This window comes from Lygodium microphyllum, chromosome 11 (assembly GCF_053477565.2).
Source record: "Lygodium microphyllum isolate KBCC chromosome 11, Lygodium_microphyllum_v1.1.10, whole genome shotgun sequence".
In the NCBI taxonomy this organism is placed as follows: Eukaryota; Viridiplantae; Streptophyta; class Polypodiopsida; order Schizaeales; family Lygodiaceae; genus Lygodium; species Lygodium microphyllum.
This window is the reverse complement of record NC_141145.1, coordinates 12,741,666-12,767,533: the sequence shown is the minus strand read 5'-3', so window position 1 is coordinate 12,767,533 and position 25,868 is coordinate 12,741,666. Positions and strand designations below refer to the sequence as shown.

The 25,868-nt window shown below is 41.8% G+C and overlaps 1 protein-coding gene across 1 annotated transcript; it reads left to right on the top strand.

Annotated features, from left to right (window-relative positions):
- The first annotated feature begins 11,255 nt into the window (after window positions 1–11,255).
- LOC148028546 (heat shock cognate 70 kDa protein 2-like) lies at window positions 11,256–11,618 on the top strand. The gene has a single exon (XM_087688769.1). It carries the CDS (start codon window positions 11,256–11,258, stop codon window positions 11,616–11,618), a length of 363 nt encoding a protein of 120 aa, XP_087544895.1.
- The last annotated feature ends 14,250 nt before the right edge of the window (window positions 11,619–25,868 follow it).

Genomic DNA, 25,868 nt, shown 5'->3' with positions numbered 1-25,868 from the left:
CTGGATTATGGTTTAAAAATCTTAAACGCAATAGGGTAACTATATTTGGATTGCCCCGAGCCCTTGTAGTTTCCACTGCAAGAATTTCCATGAATCGCAAGATTCCACATGTTTTTGGAGATTACTTTCACATCGAAAGGTCTATGTCCTATGAAAAACAAAAAAAACAGGCAATTTTTTATTACAATGAGTTTAACAATATATGGGTTGATCTAAAAAAGGTGCAAATTGCAATGGTTCACATGTATAAAATCACAGTAGAAGAAAGTTATGGTGTTCTAAAGTTTACCTTGAAGTTGGATGAAGCACAGATTCAAAAGGGACAAAAGATGGAAAGAATTAGCATTTGCCTCATGAACATGGCATTGGACCATGGCAATGGCGAGGGCAAAGCTCCATTGCATAAGATCCAATCCGAGATGGAGATTTGGTGGATTGGTGCAGCCTAGGTACCAATTGAAAATCATCAAACGTTGAAATGGTTGTTCAACCATACAGGTATTCCAAATATCATTAAGTCTCAAAGTGAAGGCGAAATGTTGGTAGTTGATGGGGTTGGTAAATTTAATGTGGAATGGCATATGAGTGCTGATTTGAAAACTATCAAATGTATGCTTGGAATATGTAATGGTGCAAATGCAAAATATCCTTGCATTTATTGCATGGAAAGTATTGGATCCAAAGATTGGAGTAGTTTGCGACCAGTAAGAAGAGCCCCAAATAGAGACTCTATAGATTTGAGTAAATTTAAAAACATAGAAGACATCTGGGATCCCATTCTTTCCATCTCTCTTAATAATGTTCATATTTGTACTTTGCATGCAGAGATTAGAATAATCGATAAGCTTCTCAGGTTGCATCTTGACTACGCATATTCCATTAAGCCATTATCTTTATCAGATGAGTGTATTGATAAATGCGAGGCATTGCTATCGAAAATGGGATTTCATGGGGGCCAAGTTCACTTGAGAAAGGATCCAATACTTTCAAGAAAAACAAGAGATATCTTGGCCGATGTCTCTATGGGAGGCTCAAAAGCTAGACGATTCTTAGGAAACCATTCAGAAAGGCAGGTGAATGCGGCTTGGGAGTGTTGGAGAGAGCTATGTGAGATCACAACAAATGTTGTAAGCACGCCGAGGCTTGTGTTTCTTAGAATGGAGGTCTGGATACACCTTGATGTTTTTCTGAAACTCCTCAAGCAACATAAGACAACATATACATATGCGGAAGAGTTCAAAAGATCAATCACAAAGCTTGTTTAGGCGATAAAAGAGGCATGGGGAGAAAAAGATATCACTTTTTATCTGGTAAAGTAATAATTATTTAATATCGGCTTATTTTGATAGGTTTTTCAATTGGTATAAAATTTGTGTTACTTTGTATTGCAGCATATTCTTCATATTCATGGACCTTTCTTTGTGGAGGAGCATGGCCCCTTAGCAACTTATAGCAATCAAGGCATGGAAAAATCCCACTATCAAGCACGCACAAGTTATTTTCGAAGCACAAGGCATGGGGGAGGAGTTATAAAAAGCAATGCTTTGGAGGAGCTATTCAACTGGTTTTTTCGACGAAAACTTCAAAGAATGCAAATAAAAGACGGCAATGACACATGAGCAATCACACTTTTATATCTAAGAAAGAATATATACAAAGCTAGTTTTCCAAAACTCTCACATTCTCTTCCTCCTCAGGAATCTTTCCTCTATAACGTAGAATTTTTTTTCTCTTGTAGCCAGCTATAGATTTTACATCAGTTCTGTCTGCAGCTAAGGCATAGGATGAAAACGCCAAAAAGTATCCTGCTCTAGAAGCAGAGTAACCTGGACCGTAGCCAAAAATCCTAATTGCTGCAGTCTTTTCCAAAAACATTATTTTGTGGGCATTATATTGTAATCCTGAGAAACCTAGAAGCCTTGTAAGAGCTTTAATACAAAGTATCGGCCAGGCTGCGTCCTCTGAGAAACTACTATGAAGTACAAAAAAGGATTCAGGGTCAATCCTAGCCAAGTAGTGGCCGAGTGCAATGTCTTTGGTGGTGTTACTAGCAGCTCTCGATCCTTTGCCACGCCCCAAGAAGTTATTTGTATCAGCAATCTCCAACTGCAAATAAAACCCATACTGAATGAGCATGAAATGTAAACCTACCAATGTGTAAAAGCAAATTCAAAATTATCTTACCACTTGATTTTCATCGTACTCCAATTTAAACGGATTCCATAAATTAATTGATGATGCTGTCTCATTGGTGTTAGTCAATTCTTTAACATATTCAGACTCCTCTCTTCCAAAATTGGAAATGCCAAGCTCACTTTGAATGCGATCGAAGTCCTCATCAGTAATACTCAACTCTTTCTCCGCTTCTTTGGCCTTTTCAAAACAAAGAGAGAATGCCTCACCAGCATCAATAAACTTATCATCTAGAGTTTCTTTATCAAGTTTCAGAATCTCTTCCTTTGATTCATTTTCTGTGTCAATTATCCCATTTGCAGCATCAGAAGCCTCTGCAATAATTGCAAGACAATAATCTTCCCTGAGATTAAAAAGTTTTTGAATATCTGATAGTAAAATGTACTCCTTGTCCTTGAAAGGTATACATGGCAGGGAAGGAACAATATGGTGAGAACGCTCATCAGGTTGAGGGTTTGTATCTCCTTGGCTCTCCTCAATGATAGTCTCAGCTTTGAAGTGAGCAACATCCAAATTCTCAGCAATAGAAGCCTCAAAATCTGTATCTACAACCTCCTCTGTTTCCCTTTCATCTACCAGATCATCCAACATGCAAAAGCTGGCAGTCTTTGCTCCTTCCAACTGTTGCTTCTCAGCTTTCACAGGGTATTTGACAAGGGTGAAAACAATAAAAGCAGCAGATTTTCTCATCATCTTGCAGTTTTTGGAATGAGTGCAGCAAAATATGTCTGTTGAATGAAACCTCTCCAAAGAGTGGGCCCTGCACTTTCTAGTAAATACTGCCTTTTCATTTCCTGTTGACCCAATGGGAACATGGACATATTCAATTGTGCCAACTTCAACAGAAGGACCTGCAAGAGTTTCAAACTCCAAAAAGTCCTCCACAATATATTTTTCACAAGATTTCAGAACTTTGTCAAGTTCCCAATCAGGATTAAAAATATTTTTCACAACTCCATAGAATGAGAGATCCATTCCATTCTGAAGCATAAAATCAAGTAGCCTCTCTGATGGAGTGATATCAATGAGCTCTGATACTCCTTGACCTCTCACTACTGACGTTCGCTTCCCTCGAGATGTACTTGGCTTTCTCACACTGGTGGCAGAGGATGGAGAGGAAAAAGAATGCACAGGCTGATCAGATGTTGATGCACTTGAGCCTTTTGAAAGCCTTCTTCTTTTACCAGTTCCTGGAGAAACCTTGGATCCTAGGAATTCTATGGGTTCAGACATGTTTCCAACTTCTGACGATACGGCGCGATAAGAGAGAAACTATTCAGATGGATAGGCCCCCTCGCGCCGTATCGGTGATCTCAGTAAGAAGCGCTAGAGCCACAACAAAGGTGGTCACACGAGCTTGAGGAACGCTGAAAGAAGACTAGATCTACAGAACCTCCAAAACGAAGCGAAGAGAGGAAAGCGAAGAAAACCAACAGTCGCTCTCGCACCGTATCAGCAATACAAACAGAGGTCGAAAACCGAAAAAAGCCGTACAGATAAGAAACACACCCTTATGTAGGCGCGGATTATGCCACCTGGCAGTATCCGTTAGTCTCATACACGTGGTAGTAGCCGTTGGGCAACACGTGGCCGATAACCACGTGGCGAACAAGTGGACCGGTCATTACTTGACATGTAGCATACGGACCATAAATGCAGATACGTGGCACAATCAGTATCGGACACGTGTCTGACACGTGTCATGATTGACCTGGGTATATAAGTGGTCATTTTTCCAACGTGTACACTTTTCATTTCTCGAGCTCTTCCCGCCTTGCTTGCCGATACTGTGCGATACAAGTCCTTTTTTCGCTAGCAAAAAGAGGTGTGCCGATACGGAGCGAGGGCGTCCAAACGGTGTGCTCGTTTCCTCCGTATCGCGCCGTATTAGCAGTTTCCTCCATATCGTGCCAATACGGAGCGAGGGCGTCCTTACGCAGTGTTGGTTTCCTCCATATTGCACCGTATCGGCATCTGATCTCCAATACGGAGCGAGGGCGTCCAAACAGTGTGCTCGTTTCCTCCATATCGCGCCGTATCAGCAGTTTGCTCCATATCGTGCCAATACGGAGCGAGGGCTTCCTTACGCAGTGTTGGTTTCCTCCATATTGCGCCGTATCGGCATCTGATCTCCAATACGGAGCGAAGGCGCTGTTCCATTCTGCTCGCTTTGTTCATATCGCGCCGTATCGGAATTGCTCATTTTGTCACTTTCCTCGCCAATTTGTCTTTCAGTTATTGTCCTTCTGGTTGTTATTTTTGCTTTTCTGGATGGCAAGGACAAAGCAAACTGCAAGAAGAGTGTATCTAGATGGGAAGGACAGTGGGGGTAGAAGAAAGTTAAAATTTGATGAATCTAAGGGGGTAGAAGAAGCTAGTCCATCACAGGCTCCAGAGCATTTTACAACAGAAATCCCCCCTACACCAGGTGTTGTCCTTACATCTTCTATAAATGTTTCTTCACCTGAAGTTGAGGAAGCAAAGGATGAGGCTTACCCTGTGAAAGATTCATTCCCTACAATGGTACCTGAGCCCACATCTGCTGAAGCCACTGAACACCCCAAGCCACAAAAGACAAAGAGGAAGTCCAGGTTCTTCTATATGCAGAGATGTTTCAGTGAGATCAGGAAAGCCCAGAGAGCTACACAGCATGTCATTCCAAAAGCTGCTTTTATAAGGGTGGTTAAAGAGATCTCTGATATATTGTCTCAAGTGGCAACTGTCTCTGGTCTAAATAAGAAGTGGCAACTCTCAGCCATTCTTGCCCTGCAAGAGGCCGCAGAAGATTTTGTTATTGATTTCATGAACGACGCTTACATTGCTGCCGCCCATGCTCATAGGATCACCCTTATGAATAAAGATTTCAGCATCATTAGCAGAGTGAGGTATAGGTTTGACAAAGTCCTGAGGCCCTTGCCTTCTAATGATCAAAAAGCCTTTGAAATCCTTAACGTTCCCCCAAAATTGTCCAGGAAAGAGAAAAAGCTAAATGTTGAGGATGTTAGTTACCTTTACCCTACAAGGGGTGCCACCCAGCAGGAGGCTTTCTTGAGTGAAGAAAATCAGGAGGTGTTTGAAACTGAAGACGATGTTTACAAGAGGAAAGCCGCATCACTTGCTCCCGTCAACAGCGAGAGGATGGGCAAAGTGTATGGGCAGATTCTTGTGAATGTTGCTGGGGAACCTGAGGAGGAATATCTTAGTATATCTCCCGAGGACAAGCCCATGTTGGAAAAAAGGGATGTCCAACTATCTGATTCCGTGGTATTTTGTTGCATAAGGTAAGGTTTTTTGTTGCATAAGTTAAGTCTTATAGGTTCAATTATATTTTGGATGAAATTGGTATTGAATAGCTTTTGCTATTATCTGCAGGGCATTGGTCTCCTCTCTCACTCTCGATATCCGAAGAACCATATACATTGTTGATCCACTTCTCTCTGTGGGACTTTTTGCAAAATCTGGTTCTAATATTTCACCATTTTTTTGTAGCTTCGATAGTGTGAGAAATCACCACATCTTTTTCCCTTATGTAGAAAGGTATTTTTCTTTTTCTGTAGAGGAAAATTTATGTTCATTTGCTTTCACCCTTCTACTCACCTCTTTTATGAATTTGCAGAGGGCATTGGAGTCTCATCTACATTAATTGTCTTTCAAGGGAAATTATCTTTATGAATTCTCTCAGCGGTGTTCACGGTCAAGCACGAATGTATGTTGGAAGAAAATTACTTACTTTGATTTCTTTTATAAATAATATTTTGAACTTACAAAGCTTCCTTTTGCAGTGCTGGTAGACTCGTTTCTACATTTTTGGATACAACATACGAGGATCTTGCTGATCCTCAAAGGCCGTATACTTTTCTTCTACAAGAAGTTCCATTGCAAAGCGATGCGCATTATTGTGGATGGAGAGTTATCTCAAACATTTGCAGAACAGTGGATTCAAAGCTGTTACAAATAGAAGGAGTGAATGTAAGTTTATTTCATTTGATGTTTGTGTAACCCTTATCATGATGTCTTTTCACTAAGTTATAACATTTATTCTTACAGTGTAGAGACTATCCTGAATCATATGTTTGGTGGATAAGGGAGAGATGCATCGAGCTGATTCTAGACAAAGCAATCACACCGTATGATCCTGACTCCCCTCTTCCTCCGAAAACTTCAATGGCCAAGGGCACAAGCAAGGGAAAGGTCAAGGGAAAGGGTAAGGACAATGGCAATGGTAAAGACAAGGGCAAGGGAAAAGGCAATGGGACCACTGCTGCAAAGTCTAAGAAAAAAGGAATGCCAGTGCTCTCTCCTCTTAAATTTGATCCATCCCCTCTTAAGCCCCAAGAAAAGAGACTACCTGTAAAGGTCAAATTTTTTCAACAATCAAAGAAAGGCCCTGTGAGAAAAAATATCTTTGAAGAAATCGATAAAGAATGAAAATAGCAAACATAAGCATACATGAGCCTTTTTATTTTGGCTTTGTACATTTTAATGCAATTTTTGTACCTCATTGTGTAATGAAAATTTTCACTTGTAAATCGGATGCAATGTACATATTATTTATACACATTCGAAAGGCGACTTGCTTCACGATAGCTTATGAAGTTCCCATTAAAAAATATCTTAAGAACAGTCTATTAAGATAAATTCCTGCCAAGTTTTCATTCTCAAGGCCCCAAACTCACAATTGTGGGAGACAAACAACTCGTACAAAAGAAAGAGCGCTCGGCTCTTTTACCAATTGTTACGCCATTCACTTTGAACTTATATCTAGGGGATGTATTGTCTAGCAATTCCAAGGTATCCCTCACATCTTTCAGACTCCAATTGGAAGTAATATTCACCTTCTTTACTTCTTCATGCGGAAAAACGTGCACCACAAGTTTATATGGTGTGTTATCTGTATCAGAATCCAAGGGAACCCAAATACCCAATCTTAGTTTGTATCGCCTGTAATCAAAGCCCAAAGCAAGATTTTGGCGAGGGATACTGTAAGCCAAAGCCAAGGATTGAGGGCATGCACTGCACCTCAAGATATCACCTTTATGATCACACTCTCTAGATTTCCAATGCGTCCCTATAGTGTTGTCCAAATCCTCTTCCGAAAAGTTTCTACTTAGCCAAGATACCTTCGTTCTTTGTAAATTTGCTGTTTTGAAGCAAGCCACGAAGATATGGAGGGGTACAAACCATGATAAACATATTCTTCTTGAGATCCTTCCAGCTGTCATGGACTTTTTAATATCCTGAGATATTTTGAATTTGAAACTCTGCACTGTTACCTTGTCAAGAATCTCCCAATTTAGAGATGAAAGACTTGGCAATGGCAAATCTTCAATATTCCCATACCTATCCGCTTTAGAGGGAACCACATACTGTGCATAATATATAAAAACCTTGCATTCACTATAAAAAGACACAGTTTGATCGGCATAAATAATGTCTGCCAATACCTTATGAATGGCATGGAAAGTCCCACTTAGGCTTTCCACAGGTTGCCATTCAATACTTGTTGACGGAAAGATATCTACAATGACGAACCGTTTGTTAGAACTTGCATAAATGGAAAAGAATTATATACGTTATTCAACTTATAACTTACAATGTGTTTGTTGGGGAACACGTTCGTTTGGAGGCAAGTGCATATCCTTGGCCATGTAAACATGTTGCACCTTGATAAACCAGCCTTCGGGCATAATTTTGAAGGCGATGATACGCCCCTTCCAGTGATGTTTTATATCTTCTCGTTTTCTTCTTTTCACCTTATGGGAGCCCTTGCAAGATGGCAGCATGGTAACCCAATCGTTTACAGCAAAGGTTTTGGGCTCAAAATTTCCATCTACTCCCTGGCTATAGACTGTGCAAGAGTGTATTAAACGAGAAGGGCGCCTGGAGGAAGCCATGAAAAGAATGAAAGCGCAGAGAAAGAAGCTCAAAGAGGGGTGAATGAACTAAAAAGTAGCGCCAAGAACCCAAATGAGTATGTATTGGGCGCCAAAAACAATATTGAAAGATCTCCCGACTTTCAAAAAACTCATTATTAATTTCATCACATCTATGTCATGTATTTTGTCAGATTTGTAAGTAAATAACATCTTTGGGACTCCAAAACATGTCAGACTTTAGGGGTTTTGGCTAAAAAAGAAGAGAGAATCACGAAATGGACTCCACTATCTCTAAAAAAGAGGAGACAAGAATACCATATTCTTGCACACGTGGCGAACTCTCTTTGGCCCTTTCCTTAATCCCGTGATTAACAAAAGTGCATTTTTTGAAGCGTTTTTGGCCCTAATGCACTAAAATGCTATCATAATCAAGATTAGTAAAATCCTCATGAGATATAGGCTGAAATGCATTGCTAAAACTGTCATGATCACACTCTTATTGGGAATGAATGGACTCATGAAAGCTTTCATTATACCCAATGCTGTCCTCTTGTAAGTCATCATCATCATAGTTGTCTTCTTTTTCTTGGTAATCCACATTACCTTGCTCTTTGACTACATTGTCTGCATTAATATCAATCCTTTCTTCGTCTTCATCTTCATTTTCATCTTCATCTTCATCTTCATCTTCATTTTCATCTTCATCTTTATCTTTAGCTTTATTTTCAACTTTGTCTTGAATTTCAACTCCATAAAACTCTTGTTGTTGAACTTGGTAATCCCCTTCTTCATATTCACTTGAATCCTCCAAAACAATGGCTGTAGCAAAATGTTTGTTTTTGTAGTAGTTGTCATGACTAGGAGTCCATCATTCTTTACATTTATAGCATATGAATTGCCGACACATTTCCTTCAACTCTTGGTGAGGTATAAGCCTTTGTTGAATGCCATAGGGAGTAGGAAATTCTAGGACAGCCGATACTTTAACATGCTTTGCCCTGCATACCTTTATGTGACCACAAATATCCTTCTCACTGCATTTATAACAAAACCCTTTTGAAGTGATATCCTCAAACATGCAACTTGACACATAGGTACCATGTACATTGCTGAATGAGAAAGGATGGATGGGTTCTTCTTCTTCAAAATGATTATCCATAACGTATGTTGGCTGACCTTGGTACTCTGCATAGTGTATTCCATAGGCATCATTTGCTCCCATATTTTTCTCATTTGCATAAGGTTGATGCTGCCATCAGTCTCATGAAAATAACCATGATTATGATCATATGAATGCTGCCCCATATGGTAATTCCTTGCATACTCTTGCTGGCCATAAGGAGAATACCTATGAGATCTATCATCATAAGAACAATGCCCTTCATGCACTTGATGTCTAAAGGAATGCTGATGATTAGGTTGTTGCTTTTGACTGAGCATAGGTCTCACACTTACATGACTGTACCCCGTGTTATACATGCTATCCATAGTGACCTACTAGTGAACTGTTGGTACTAAATAGACTCTAGCTTGAGAAATATGTGTCCAAATGAAGCGTTTGATAGCTCCACTCGAAGCTTGTGATGTCTAGTATCCACTCCAAGTGTTCTTTTCTCGTTAGAATGAGTTGTCAAATTCTAGTAGCAAAATTACCAATTCTGTTTTGTTATTACAACATGTTGTTTTGGCCGTGTTCCAAGTGTTTTGAGTACTTCTTATCTAACTTGATTCAATACCCCCAATACCGAGACACTCAAATGAGTAGAAGAGAGCAATAGAGAAACTCTTTGACCATAAGAGTTCCAATGAACATGTATGCCCTGTCAATACCACTGCATACTCCAAAGTACAAAAATGTAGGGCTTAAATAGATTTCATTATACATTCATTGCATTTTCACAAAGGACTTTTATCAGACTAGCACAAATCCCTCTTTGCCTTTGTCAACCACTAATGAGCAACTTCCATCTCTAGTGACTCCACGAGCTCAACTGTTTGCAACAAGAACATTACAAATACCAAAGTTTGCCAGCTCAATGCCCTTGTATAGCTCAAATATGGCATGTTCTATGCTTGGTGTGCAAGCGAGGGCTCAAACAAGGATGCTTACATCTGACCCTCAAAGAAAGCATATCAGTGCACAACTCACCATATTCTATAATGGTAATGTTAATGTTTACAATGACATTCTTGCAGAGAAGGCACAAAGAATCATGCTAATGGCGAGTAGTGGTTGTCATTTTCCCTCATTTGATGCTGAAGCTGCACAAAGTAGGCCGACCGCACAAGCAATGTCTGGTGGAGGATTCCTAAACATCCAAAAATACTGCAGAGCAAGCTGTCCAGATCTCTCCATTTTTTAAACAACAGCGTGAATTTGCAAAATCTACCACTCCTTGTGGGATTTTCACCTCTCACTTCAAGAGGTTCATAGCAGTATAAAGCTCTTACTGTTCTAGAACTTACTCAATAGATGTGGGATGCCAAGAACATGATGTGTGCAGCTGATCCTGGTCATGGCCGTTACTTGACTGCTTCTGCTATGTTTCGAGGTTGTATGAGTACCAAGGAATTTGATGAGCAGATGATTAATGTCCAAAACAAAAACTCCTCTTACTTTGTAGAATGGATCCCAAACAATGTGAAGTCTAGTGTTTATGACATTCGGCCAAAAGGCTTGAAGATGGCTTCCACATTCATTGGACAGGAATTAAATTTCCTATCTAGATACATCAAGAAATAGCACAGTAAGGATTCCCCTTCCAATGTTGCCTAGTTATATAGTGCAGATGAAGGCTCATAGATAGTAAATTGTACACCAGAGCCAGATGCAAAGTTAAGGGTTCAGCTCTTCTTTGTGAGGTGAGGATTCATCAAGGTAAACACTTCACTGATTGTAAATTTATCTTGTCCAAAAGCAGCTTTTAGCTTCTCATCGCATAGCACTTCTTTCTTGACCAGTTGATTCTGAAGGTTTTTTTTTTAAATTTGATGTAAATCCATAGTCTGTTTTACAGCATCGTTGCGTCCCTTTTACAACATTGTTGTGTGAGGCCGAAGACCCCCTAGAATGCTGGAGAGAACAGAAGAGCCGTTGCAAGTAGGGCTTGCTATTTTCCTTTTCGGGGCCATGTCACCTGAGGCAGCCTTAGCAAGGCTTTCTTGCACTGATATACGGGTGAAGGAATGGATGAGATGGAGTTTGAGAGGAAATACAAGAAGGAGATCACTGGCAATGCCCGAGCTTTGAGAAGGCTCAGACGGTATGCGAGATTTGAGAAGGCTCAGACGGCATGCGAGAGGGCCAAGAGGACTCTTTCATCCACTACACAAACGACCATTGAAATCGACTCTCTTTACGAAGGCATTGATTTCTATTCCACCATTACCAGAGTCAAGTTTGAGGAGCTGAACATGGACCTGTTCGGAAAATGCATGGAGCCTTTGGAGAAGTGCCTGAGGGATGCCAAGATGGACAAGAGCAGCATTCACGATGAGGTTTTGATAGGAGGTTCTACTAGGATTCTCAAAGTGCAGCAACTACTTTAGAATTTCTTCAATGGGAAAGAGCTCTGCAAGAGCATCAAGCCTGATGAGGCAATCGCTTATGGTGCTGCTGTCCACAGTCTTCTATTGCTTTGACAAAGCCGGCCAAGGCTGCTTGGCAACTCAAAGCGCTTGTATTCCTCCTCGCAAGAGATTACTAGTCGGATTGAAACAAAGAAAGTGGTTAAATCCGGGCTTGCCTTCCTATGTTGCGGCCTGGCACTACATTGGAGGTGCTCCCTGTGTGCTGGTCTGATGAAGGACTTGAAGTTGGAAGTTGATCTCAAGGAGTCCAAACCGGCGGAGGCCATAGAGAATTCCTGACCACAAAGATGGAAGAAGATTTCTTGCACAAGAGCTTCAATGGAAGCTTGAAGAGAGAGAAAGAAACATGTCTGTCCAAAAAAGTAGTGAAAGTTTTACCCTTTTCCAAATGCCTATAGCCTTCTTTTTGCCAAAAGACCTCCAGAAAGGCCTCAAAATGGACCACAACTTGACAAAGTTAGTTGGAGTTTGCCATTATCCATTGGATCATGCCAAGAACCTCCATCTTGACCAAGATCATGCCAAAAACCACCTTCTTGACACAATTCTAACCACCGTTTACTGTGCAAGTCACCCCCAGTCAACTAGACACAGAAATCCATGGTTCTAACCAAACCAAACCGTACTGTAATAAAATTGTACATGCTGTACCCAAATTGTACATGGACAATGACCTCCCCAGCAAGGTCATAATCATGAAAATGATGGAATTAAAGCATGCCTTGGATTAAAGCAAGGCTCTGATACCAATTGAAATGATACTTTGCCACATCCAATAAAATACAAGAAAACTAACAAAAAATGCTTACAAGAAATGCTAGAAACAAACCATATCTTACCATTCATATTCAATGAGAAGGATAAATACAAATGTTGAAGCCATGGCTGCTTGTTGAGAATACTATGATGATAGCTGTTGCAAGGTACACACCCTTTGCAATGGTGGGAAGGAAGAAACCTTCTAGCTCCATAAAGTGGAGTTTCAAGAAATGAATTGACAAAGATATGTTACATTGGCACTCTCTTGCCTTTTATAATCTAGCCTAAAATAGACTAATTGGCCTAATTAAAGTAGCATGAAAATTGCTTTATTACAATGAACAACACTTTGAAGTGGGAGATGAAGAAGGAGTGATCTAGCTGAGTTTTGGCCAAGTGTCCTAGTATTTAACCCCCTTTTTGGAGCTAATGAAAGCATCGAATTGGCGATCTGAGCAACATAGAGAAATGTATTATTTTGTACATGTTTTATTCTATTATGGTTATATTCTCTCATAATGCTAAAAGAAAGTTATAGGTTCTCTTCCGTCCACTCCTCTTCCTAAATCTACCTTCACCCTAGTGTCTCTTATCTTCAAGAACTTGGCTTGAAACCTTCAATCTTTCGCTTATCTCTACCATCTCTCGGAGTCTAAGCTCTTGAACCCCCATACATTCTTCTCTTGCCAAACCCATGTGGTGACCTTCAACCCTACGCGTTGCGACATTGGTGAACCCGACGTGAAGGTCGGTGTAAGAGAACTCCAAGATGGTGGATTCTTCAAGAGATACTCTACAACAATTGGTGTGCATACTACAGTAGACTCAGCAACAACAAATTCAAATGTTACAACAACAACAACAAAGGCAAGGCGAAGAGAAGATTGATTCCACAACTATCAAGGCCCTAGAGGCAGTTGGGTGGAAATTAAAACAATTTAATGGTCAAAATGTCTCTGTTTTTATTTGCTTATATGTTGAAAAAATGCTCTTCTTTGGTGTTCCAAAACATGCATGGAGCCATTATTTTTCCAGACTAGCCAAGCGTGGTTTTCAAGAAGGAATCCATGGTCTTTTTCAGCAAGATGCAGATTGGGCTGCATTCAAAAAATCCCTACGCGAAGAATTCTTCTTAGAAGACTCTGGCCTTGTGACAAAGAAAAGTTTCACTGAATGGGTTGAAAAACCCAACAAAGGTTTAGCTACAACAGCTCTATACCATGAGTTTGAAAGTAAATTTAGACAACTTGATGTTGAAGATCAATAAAGTATGGAAGGTCAGAAGATTGAATTATTCCTTAAGGCTACAAATCCCATTCTGCAAGAAAAGCTTATTGATCGCCTAGAAGATGCTACCTTCGAATCAGGAGTCAAGACTGCATGGACAGATGTTACTGATGCAGTTAACATGATTGCTCAAAGAGAGCAAATGCGACTAAGATTGGGCTCTACTTCAACTTCAACAACTCCATTGATGGAGCTTGTTCCACCTTCAAAATCCCCTATTCCTTTGACTAACCAACCAACTCTCTCTTCTTCTGTTCCTTCTAAAAATGATGTCATCGATGAACTCATTAAAAGCATACATGACCTTCATCTGAATCTTATAGAAATTAGTTCCAAGGTGGAGAAGCTAGATGTCAAAGTTGAAGAACGAGGACGATCATCAACTCAAAGACCCATGAGAGAAGGCTTTAAGAGGCACTGTATTTGGTGTGACAGCCAACAACATGACAAGAGGGAGTGTTCTACCTTCCCTGAGACTAAAGCACAGAAGCTCATCTTTTGGAAAGACAAAAAAATTCATGCACTTGAAACTGGTCTTCCATTGGAGCCAAATTTTGGTAATGGTGGAATGAAGAAAATATTAGAAGATTTTGTTGTAATGAATGTCTACACAACAATTGATGCAGCTACCTATGGGCTGGAAATTGAGCCAACTAAATCAAGTTTGAAAGCATGTAAAGCTAATGTGCAATCTAAAGTATGGATGCAAGCACTAGATCAAATGGAACGTGATAAAGTAGCCAAAAAAGATTTGGCTAACACCAGTCAGAGCATTTGAGGAATAATTGGTTGGAAAGAACTCGTAGATTATTTTTTTGCCTTTGCACATTTGGCTGACGTCAATCATAAAGAAGTTTTGATTGAAGAAAATAGAAGAAGAGAAGATGAACCAGGGCCTTCCTCTTCTGGCCTCCAAAACGGGTAACTAGAAGAACGCCTGAACAAACAAAGCTTTCTGAAAATATAACCCCAAATCAAGAGATGGAAGATCATCCACAAACAAAGAAGACCAAAGGAAAGAAAAAATGTAATATTTCCGCGTGATCGTACCGTAAATATTAACCTTGCGTATGCCGTGTAAACCCTGCACAAAGGGTATCTCTTTGCATTGAAATCATTGACCGCGTAATGTGTGAGCCGCGTGCGGGAAATAGGGTCCTCTGCAAATGGTAAATCAAACCGGGTGTTCAAAACCGCAAGCCGCACGGAAACACCCTCTTGGGAGGGGCAATTTAATTAAATAAATGCAAATTTTTTTTATGTTTATCCCTTCCCCCAGCCGATGCATGGCTGGAGGAAAGGGAGTGTGTGGGGGGAGGATGGCAAAGTGGGGGTTTGCATGGGGGAGTTCCCCACGTGGGTGGAGACCCCCTTCCCCACCCCCAAGGCTATAAAAACACCCCCCATCAAGGGGGTGTGCTTAAAGAAGAGGAGAGAAGGGGAGGTTCTGTGAGAGAGGGAGGAAGCTCGTGGAGGCCGCCGCCGTGCTGCCGCCCAGCTCTGCCGCCAGCCCGCCGTGCTGCCGCCAGCTCCGCCCAGTCCGTCTCTGCTGTCACCCTGGCCGTCGGTCTCCTGCAGCTGCCACCATTCCGTCCGCCACACTGATCGCCCCCACGTGCTCTCAGAAGCTTCTTTGGAAGCTTCCTTAGAAGCTTCCATAGGGGGCCTCACTAAACCCCCTTCCCACGACCCCTTTTCCACCCTTTTCCACCCATTTCCAAAGGCACTTTCCCACCACAATTTCGAAGAAGGACCATTAACACCCCTTTTTCGGGAATTGAAGAGGGTCTATAAGGATCCCACTAGACCGACGAAAAGGGTCCCGCGAAGTCCTTTAAGGCCCTTCTCCGCAAGCGACCTACCGTAAAAGGATCTTCCGCCTACGAGGAAAGCAAAGGCCGGAAGGTTGCGTGTCAAAGCAGAACAATCCGTAGGCGACGAAAGCGAGTTCAGAAACCTAACCTACGTGTGCAATGGCTCCAAAAAGATCCCAAGAGGCGACCGCGGAAGGCTCGACTCCGAATGTGCAAGTGGACATCGCCCCGACTCCACAAGTCCAGGTTCTTCCGTGTTAATTCCGCATAAGGAAATGATTAGGCATGCTTAGAAAGGAAATTGCACTTTTACGTTTAATTTGCATATGGAAATTGAAAGAAATGCATCTTTTGAACATTATGAAAGATTGAACGATTAGAGGGTTAGATGCATGTAGTTGGTACCTTATCAAGGTAAGGAATCTAATCCTAAGCAAGGAAACGGAATTTATATGTGCATTATTTGTCATCCTAGATATGGTAGATTAAGCGTATACTGCACATTAGGTAACATACCTCTCGTAATGATTTCATAGGAAAAGGTTAGCGCCATAAGGTTTCATTCGGAAAGAATTAATAGGGTACTAAAGTGAACGTACGACTTGCAAAATAGTTATAAGATGGAATAGAATAACACTAGTTTCGCTTGTGTTTCACCAACGACTTCGTGGCTAGGAGAATGTTAGAAATTGCGTAGTCGTCATGAGAAAAAGGTCAATCATTAAGAACAGTAATTAGGTGTAAAAGCATAGGATGAAAAAGGATAAACAACAAGGTTGTAGGTACAACTATTGATGTAAGACCTAGTAGGAGGTCCTAGGAAAAGTTAGTAACCAAATTATCGTGCGCCAAGGAAAGATTGTATGATTCGCCAATGCATAAGTTTCGAGAGTATAGACTACAAAGTCTAGGCTTGATTAATTAGGAAAGTTAGCGTACAGATTAGCAAGTAATTTTACCTCACCAAGGAAACGGCAATCAATCGCATGTTTACGCAAATTGGATCCCGTTAGATTTGGTTTATCACCCTAGAAGGATCATTCTTATCGCAGAACAAGCATAATTGAAATTGACTAGGTAATATAAACATCAAGGATTCGTATAAACATGACTGAGTCAATATGATAGGAATCCTAAGAGATAACTAGGATTTAGTGCAAGGATAATTCGACCTCGCTTAAGACAAAAACTGTGAATCTAGGGATCTTACATGCATTCACAAAATGTCGAAGCGATCGGTTGTTTATTCATGAAAGGATCTAAGGTTTTATCCTAAGGATCAGTCGTCTTAATGAAGGAACTCCGACGGAGTTGCATAATCTAGAATCATGAGCCAAACCTAATTAGAAATGACTTGAAGGATAACCCAAAATCCTGTTACTCGGCTAGGGTTAGATTCCGTGATCGGAACGTTAAGAAATGGATAGAAGGATTCCGTGGAATAGATGCAATACTTGCGCACAAGCCGCAACATTGTATAGTCTTGGAATTTGTCCGCAAAGAGTTTTGTCATCTCTCGGAAATGAGGCTGGCAAGTTATTGAAAGAATTTAACTTACAAAAGGATGAGTAATCATCCTGTTACTCAGTTTCCTTGGGAATAAATTGCCAAGGAAAAGGAAAGTTAAGTATTTGCCTTGAAGCAAATGACCGACAATAAACTAAAGCGACATGGTCGCTGGATCCTGCCACAACAAAACCTTAAGTATTGGAAGGGTATGACCCTGACCCTAAGAATGATAGGAATCTTGCCAAGTTGCAATTGATTCCGGATCAAATGCGGGTTGCATTCGGAGGAAAAGGAGTTACTCCTTAACGGTTTGCCAGCCAAAACGACCATTGGAATTTGTTTGTGCTTGTAACAGTTAGAAAAGCACTGTTTGCATTGTTTGCTCAATGAACTAAAGGAGGAAAACATATCTAAAATTGAAGCCTGAAGGTAGAGGCAGCTTCAGTTACCCCCGACTGCCTGCCTAACCCTAGCCAAGGGGGTTGTGAACCGCGCCGGGAACGTGGACCGAACCCGCCGTGAGAGGTCTCTCCGTTGAGTTCTGCTTGGAGCAGGAGGACGCTTGGGTGCCAGGGGGGGCTCTGGCTGAAAATCCCTCGCCTTCCGGGTCCTGCACAAGAGACTAACGTGACTCGGGATTGGATCTCGAGGCCCGCATACTAGTCTACGGGCGGAAACTTGGGATAGTAATCACAGGAAGGATTACTGGATAGCCTTCGGGCGGATTATGAATACGCCTACGGGCGGGAACTCCTTGTATTGCAAAGATAAAAGGATATAATGATAATAAAGAAGTTGTTTGGCACTGTTTTCTTTATGTCCTGTGATAAGATTACGTGAAGGAACCAGTGCATAACAGGGTTAATCAAAGAAGCTGTTTGTATATGTCAAACTAATGTGGTAGGTAATTACATAACTAAAACAAACCGAGGAAAGTGCGGAGGATGGACCATGGGTCCGTCCTATGGATGGGTGGTCCCGGTTAGCCGGGAACTTTTCTCAAGGTCTTCAACGGACAGAGGATGATCGTCATCACTGAAACAAGAAAGGAGAACGATGACTTGGAAATACCAATTACCCGATTCAAGCTGTTTTAGGGGAACGGAATGGGACTATGCCTTTTGGCAGAGAGGTCGAGCCTTGCATCCCTCTCGTTTCCCATTCTCCTTGAACCAAGTGCAGCATGAATTCGCTTCAGACCGGGCGTTCTGCGTAAAGTAGTTCGATCAGGTCTGACGCTAGTTGTTGATAGCTAATGACCAAACAGGGAAACCCAAATTCAGGTCGATCCTAAGTGGGAACGGCCAGGATACTTCCGCTACGTGGCAGACTCGGAAAGACCTAGATTGCAAAACCCGTAACATTCCATGGGAGTGTCGGGTGGAGTTTTCTAGACAACCTTTCCGATGGACTGCTAAGACGTGTCCTAGAGGGTTCCAGTGGACACCTTACAGTTGGTATCAGAGCGAACCAACAAAGGACTTGTTTTTAGGAAATTTTAATAAGAAGAAGTAAAGCGAATGTTGTATCCCAAACATTTCCTTACTTTGATTGCTGTCTTCCAGAATTACGAAGCATGGAACAAATTCTTAGTGTTCCAAGTCATGTTTATGACCGCGATGCATTCCACGGATTATCGACAGAGGGTTGAGATGATGAACATCCTAGACCGCATTTACAATCCATCACCTGTGTACGTGGAATGGAGATGGATGGGTGTTACAGGGATCTATTACATAACTGCCTATCAACCTGCGTACCTTCAAATTAACTTGAAGAGAATCAAGTGGATGGAGGATTTGAAGATCGTAAAGCTGTTCGTCTTTATTGAGGCTCATGCAAACACGACCCTACAGGTCGGAGGTCGAAGGGTTAACCAGAATAAGTATGTGTACGGGGAAGTGATTCAAAGAATCCCTGCCGACCGAATCAAGGTTTTGGGGCGTCGTGAGAAGAATGGATATCGAAGGAAGAGATACCCTAATCTTCCAATGAACTATCGATTCCTGAAAATCGATGACCCTAATCCGTACTACTACTCAGTTCCTGTAGCTGAATGCAATAATATCTTATTCTCCTCGAATTAATGTATTAACTTGTTCCATCGCTCCAAGGAATAATTGAACCACGAAAGGGCTATGCTGATATGAATGGAATAAAACTTTTTAATCAACGATTGTCTTGACATGAATATTGATAAAAGAAGTAAAGTGATTTGGTCACTGGACTGAAGGAATACGTGGACGTAATTTCTGAAGAGTTAACAAAATGCCCACTTCAAAGAGAAGTAGATCATGAGATCAAGCCAGTAATAGGAGCTGTCCCAATTGCAAAGAGAACCTATAGAATGTCTATATTGGAAGCAATTGAGTTGAAGGAACAACTCAAGCAACTACTAGATTAGGGCTACATGCGTCCTAATAGTTCACCTTGGGAAGCACCAGTATTGTTCCAGAAAAGAAAGATGGGACACTTCGACTATGTATTGATTACCGTAGGTTGAATTAATCAACAGACAAGAACAAGTACCCTATTCCTAGAATAGATGAGATTCTTGATCGCCTTCAAGGTGCAAAGATCTTCTCCAAAATTGATCTCAGGTCAGGATATTATCAAATCAGGATCAAGGATGAGGATATTCCAAAAACGGCCTTCAATACAAGATATGGGCACTTTGAATTCTTGGTTATGTCATTCGGACTTACAAATGCACCTGCCACTTTCAATAGGTTAATGCAGGATATTTTTAGGCCATATCTTGATGATTTCGTGCTTGTCTTCTTCGACGACATTTTAGTCTATTCTAAACAGGAAGAAGATCATGAACCCCAACTACGGATTGTGTTAGAGACAATAAGGTCTCATAAGCTATATGCAAAAATGAAGAAGTGTGCATTCTTCAAACGTCAGATTGAATATCTAGGATTCATAGTATCGTCAGAAGGAATACCAGTGGATCCGGCCAAAGTCAGAGATGTACTTGAATGGCCAATACCGGTATCTGTCAAAGAGATACGTAGTTTTCTTGGCTTGACAGGATGGTATAGGATCTTTATCAAAAACTATGCTTTGATTGCAGCACCTCTTACCGACTTACTAAAGAAGCAGACTTCTATTACATGGTCAACTCCCGAGCAAAATAGCTTCGACCAATTGAAACAATGTTTGGTATCAGCACCTATTCTGAAACTTCCTGATCTCAGTAAGGAGTTCGAGGTAGTAACTGATGCTAGCATTCTTGCATTGGGGTGTGTTCTTATGCAGGAAGGTCATCCAGTAGCGTATTCTTCAAGGAAATTGAAGAGTCACGAAAAGAATTATGCTACTCATGATCTGGAGTTATTAGCTGTCATCCATGCTCTAAAGCTTTGGAGACACTACCTGTTGGGAAACAAGTTTACTCTAGTAACCGATCATAAGAGTCTCAAATGGATTTTACCAGAACGAGCTCAACATGAGGCAATGTCGATAGATTGAAGTATTGGGGAAATATGATTTTAAGATCAAAGTACCGACCTGGAAAGGAGAATGTAGTTGTTGATGCACTCAGTCGCAAGGCATTCCTTAATTCACTAATCCTGAAAAATCTATCAATAGCTAGATCTCTAGCTACAGAGATGTTCATGCCAAGCAACCCTATACTCGAATAAGCAAGAGAGGGAACATGCCATGACTTAGCCTACCAAGCGATGATAAAAGAAATATCTACCAAGGATCAGAATCCGAAGTTGCAGGCCAAGTATCATGAATTTTCTATTGACAATGGACTTATTTACTATAGAACAAGGCTATGTATACCAGCAAGCCAGTCACTTAAGCAGAAGATATTGTGGGAAGCTCATGATTCCCTTTTTTCAGGACATCCCGGCTATGCAAAAAAAAACTCTTAATGCAGTTAGGAAGAGCTATTATTGGGAGAGGCTCAAAGGTGACGTCCTCAAATATGTCACCGAATGTTGTCTTACCAACGTATCAAGGCTGAACATGTCATGATGCCAGGAAAATTACAACCACTTGACATTCCCCAAAATGAAACGGGAATTCATCAGTATGGATTTTGTGGTAGGCTTACCCCAAGTCCAAGGAGGATACAACTCCATTATGGTTGTAGTTGACATGCTTACTAAGGTTGCACACCTGATTCCAGTAAAGACAAACTATAAAGATTCCGATATTGCAAGAGTGTTTATCGAGGAAATATTCAAGCTACATGGGTTACCTAGAAGGATCATTAGCGATCGAGATTCTCTTTTTACTTCTCACTTCTGGAGAGCTATTTTTGAAGCTATTGGGACCCAACTCTGTTTTAGCACTGGCTACCATCCCCAAACAGATGGACAAACAGAGCGAGTAAATCAAATCATTGAGGATATTCTTAGGGCTTACTACTGTCGAGAGCCAAAGAGATGGATTCAATACTTACCATTAGTAGAATTTGCCTACAATGCTTCTTATCAGCAGAGCATTCAAATGACTCCTTTTCAGGCATTGTATGGTCATGATTGTCGAATTCCTCTAAATTTTTCAGACCCTACCCTGAGAGTGGAAACTTCAAGACAAATGTTGGAGGACATGGACGACCAAGTAAGGTCAATAAGACAAGACATACAGGCAGCCAAAGATAGACAAAAGGCATATGCGGATTTGAAACGCCAAGAGAGGATCTTTGAAGAAGGAGACATGGTCTTCATTCGTGTACGCCCCAAGAAGAGTTCTTTATCTCTAGGTAAATGCAAGAAGCTAAGTCCAAGGTACTGTGGACCATATAAAATCCTCAAATGCCTAGGACCCAATGCTTATAAATTGCAACTTCCTGATAACCTAAAAGTTCACAATGTATTCCATATTAGTCTCTTGAAAAAGTATGTACCCAACCCAAATCATGTACTTGATGACCAACAAATTGTAATGCCTAGTCAAGGAATCCTTGAACTAAGGCCGGAAAAGATTTTAGATGTCAGGGAGAGACAGTTGAGATCTAGAACCTTGAGAGAATCCCTCGGCCAGTGGAAAGATTACCCCAAAGAGGATGCTACCTCGATGGATGAAAGCTCTCTCAATCTTCAATATCCCCAGTTTATCTCGAGATGAGGACATCTCGATTCTTCTAAGGGGGAGAGAATGTAATATTTCCGCGTGATCGTACCGTAAATATTAACCTTGCGTACGCCGTGTAAACCCTGCACAAAGGGTATCTCTTTGCATTGAAATCATTGACCGCGTAATGTGTGAGCCGCGTGCGGGAAATAGGGTCCTCTGCAAATGGTAAATCAAACCGGGTGTTCAAAACCGCAAGCCGCACGGAAACACCCTCTTGGGAGGGGCAATTCAATTAAATAAATGCAATTTTTTTTTATGTTTATCCCTTCCCCCAGCCGATGCATGGCTGGAGGAAAGGGAGTGTGTGGGGGGAGGATGGCAAAGTGGGGGTTTGCATGGGGGAGTTCCCCACGTGGGTGGAGACCCCCTTCCCCACCCCCAAGGCTATAAAAACACCCCCCATCAAGGGGGTGTGCTTAAAGAAGAGGAGAGAAGGGGAGGTTCTGTGAGAGAGGGAGGAAGCTCGTGGAGGCCGCCGCCGTGCTGCCGCCCAGCTCCGCCGCCAGCCCGCCGTGCTGCCGCCAGCTCCGCCCAGTCCGTCTCTGCTGTCACCCTGGCCGCCGGTCTCCTGCAGCTGCCACCATTCCGTCCGCCACACTGATCGCCCCCACGTGCTCTCAGAAGCTTCTTTGGAAGCTTTCTTAGAAGCTTCCATAGGGGGCCTCACTAAACCCCCTTCCCACGACCCCTTTTCCACCCTTTTCCACCCATTTCCAAAGGCACTTTCCCACCACAATTTCGAAGAAGGACCATTAACACCCCTTTTTCGGGAATTGAAGAGGGTCTATAAGGATCCCACTAGACCGACGAAAAGGGTCCCGCGAAGTCCTTTAAGGCCCTTCTCCGCAAGCGACCTACCGTAAAAGGATCTTCCGCCTACGAGGAAAGCAAAGGCCGGAAGGTTGCATGTCAAAGCAGAACAATCCGTAGGCGACGAAAGCGAGTTCAGAAACCTAACCTACATGTGCAATGGCTCCAAAAAGATCCCAAGAGGCGACCGCGGAAGGCTCGACTCCGAATGTGCAAGTGGACATCACCCCGACTCCACAAGTCCAGGTTCTTCCGTGTTAATTCCGCATAAGGAAATGATTAGGCGCGCTTAGAAAGGAAATTGCACTTTTACGTTTAATTTGCATATGGAAATTGAAAGAAATGCATCTTTTGAACATTATGAAAGATTGAACGATTAGAGGGTTAGATGCATGTAGTTGGTACCTTATCAAGGTAAGGAATCTAATCCTAAGCAAGGAAACGGAATTTATATGTGCATTATTTGTCATCCTAGATATGGTAGATTAAGCGTATACTGCACATTAGGTAACATACCTCTCGTAATGATTTCATAGGAAAAGGTTAGCGCCATAAGGTTTCATTCGGAAAGAATTAATAGGGTACTAAAGTGAACGTACGACTTGCAAAATAGTTATAAGATGGAATAGAATAACACTAGTTTCGCTTGTGTTTCACCAACGACTTCGTGGCTAGGAGAATGTTAGAAATTGCGTAGTCGTCATGAGAAAAAGGTCAATCATTAAGAACAGTAATTAGGTGTAAAAGCATAGGATGAAAAAGGATAAACAACAAGGTTGTAGGTACGACTATTGATGTAAGACCTAGTAGGAGGTCCTAGGAAAAGTTAGTAACCAAATTATCGTGCGCCAAGGAAAGATTGTATGATTCGCCAATCCATAAGTTTCGAGAGTATAGACTACAAAGTATAGGCTTGATTAATTAGGAAAGTTAGCGTACAGATTAGCAAGTAATTTTACCTCACCAAGGAAACGGCAATCAATCGCATGTTTACGCAAATTGGATCCCGTTAGATTTGGTTTATCACCCTAGAAGGATCATTCTTATCGCAGAACAAGCATAATTGAAATTGACTAGGTAATATAAACATCAAGGATTCGTATAAACATGACTGAGTCAATATGATAGGAATCCTAAGAGATAACTAGGATTTAGTGCAAGGATAATTCGACCTCGCTTAAGACAAAAACTGTGAATCTAGGGATCTTACATGCATTCACAAAATGTCGAAGCGATCGGTTGTTTATTCATGAAAGGATCTAAGGTTTTATCCTAAGGATCAGTCGTCTTAATGAAGGAACTCCGACGGAGTTGCATAATCTAGAATCATGAGCTAAACCTAATTAGAAATGACTTGAAGGATAACCCAAAATCCTGTTACTCGGCTAGGGTTAGATTCCGTGATCGGAACGTTAAGAAATGGATAGAAGGATTCCGTGGAATAGATGCAATACTTGCGCACAAGCCGCAACATTGTATAGTCTTGGAATTTGTCCGCAAAGAGTTTTGTCATCTCTCGGAAATGAGGCTGGCAAGTTATTGAAAGAATTTAAGTTACAAGAGGATGAGTAATCATCCTGTTACTCACTTTCCTTGGGAATAAATTGCCAAGGAAAAGGAAAGTTAAGTATTTGCCTTGAAGCAAATGACCGACAATAAACTAAAGCGACATGGTCGCTGGATCCTGCCACAACAAAACCTTAAGTATTGGAAGGGTATGACCCTGACCCTAAGAATGATAGGAATCTTGCCAAGTTGCAATTGATTCCGGATCGAATGCGGGTTGCATTCGGAGGAAAAGGAGTTACTCCTTAACGGTTTGCCAGCCAAAACGACCATTGGAATTTGTTTGTGCTTGTAACAGTTAGAAAAGCACTGTTTGCATTGTTTGCTCAATGAACTAAAGGAGGAAAACATATCTAAAATTGAAGCTTGAAGGTAGAGGCAGCTTCAGTTACCCCCGACTGCCTGCCTAACCCTAGCCAAGGGAGTTGTGAACCGCACCGGGAACGTGGACCGAACCCGCCGTGAGAGGTCTCTCCGTTGAGTTCTGCTTGGAGCAGGAGGACGCTTGGGTGCCAGGGGGGGCTTTGGCTGAAAATCCCTCGCCTTCCGGGTCCTGCACAAGAGACTAACGTGACTCGGGATTGGATCTCGAGGCCCGCATACTAGTCTACGGGCGGAAACTTGGGATAGTAATCACAGGAAGGATTACTGGATAGCCTTCGGGCGGATTATGAATACGCCTACGGGCGGGAACTCCTTGTATTGCAAAGATAAAAGGATATAATGATAATAAAGAAGTTGTTTGGCACTGTTTTCTTTATGTCCTGTGATAAGATTACGTGAAGGAACCAGTGCATAACAGGGTTAATCAAAGAAGCTGTTTGTATATGTCAAACTAATGTGGTAGGTAATTACATAACTAAAACAAACCGAGGAAAGTGCGGAGGATGGACCATGGGTCCGTCCTATGGATGGGTGGTCCCGGTTAGCCGGGAACTTTTCTCAAGGTCTTCAACGGACAGAGGATGATCGTCATCACCGAAACAAGAAAGGAGAACGATGACTTGGAAATACCAATTACCCGATTCAAGCTGTTTTAGGGGAACGGAATGGGACTATGCCTTTTGGCAGAGAGGTCGAGCCTTGCATCCCTCTCGTTTCCCATTCTCCTTGAACCAAGTGCAGCATGAATTCGCTTCAGACCGGGCGTTCTGCGTAAAGTAGTTCGATCAGGTCTGACGCTAGTTGTTGATAGCTAATGACCAAACAGGGAAACCCAAATTCAGGTCGATCCTAAGTGGGAACGGCCAGGATACTTCCGCTACGTGGCAGACTCGGAAAGACCTAGATTGCAAAACCTGTAACATTCCATGGGAGTGTCGGGTGGAGTTTTCTAGACAACCTTTCCGATGGACTGCTAAGA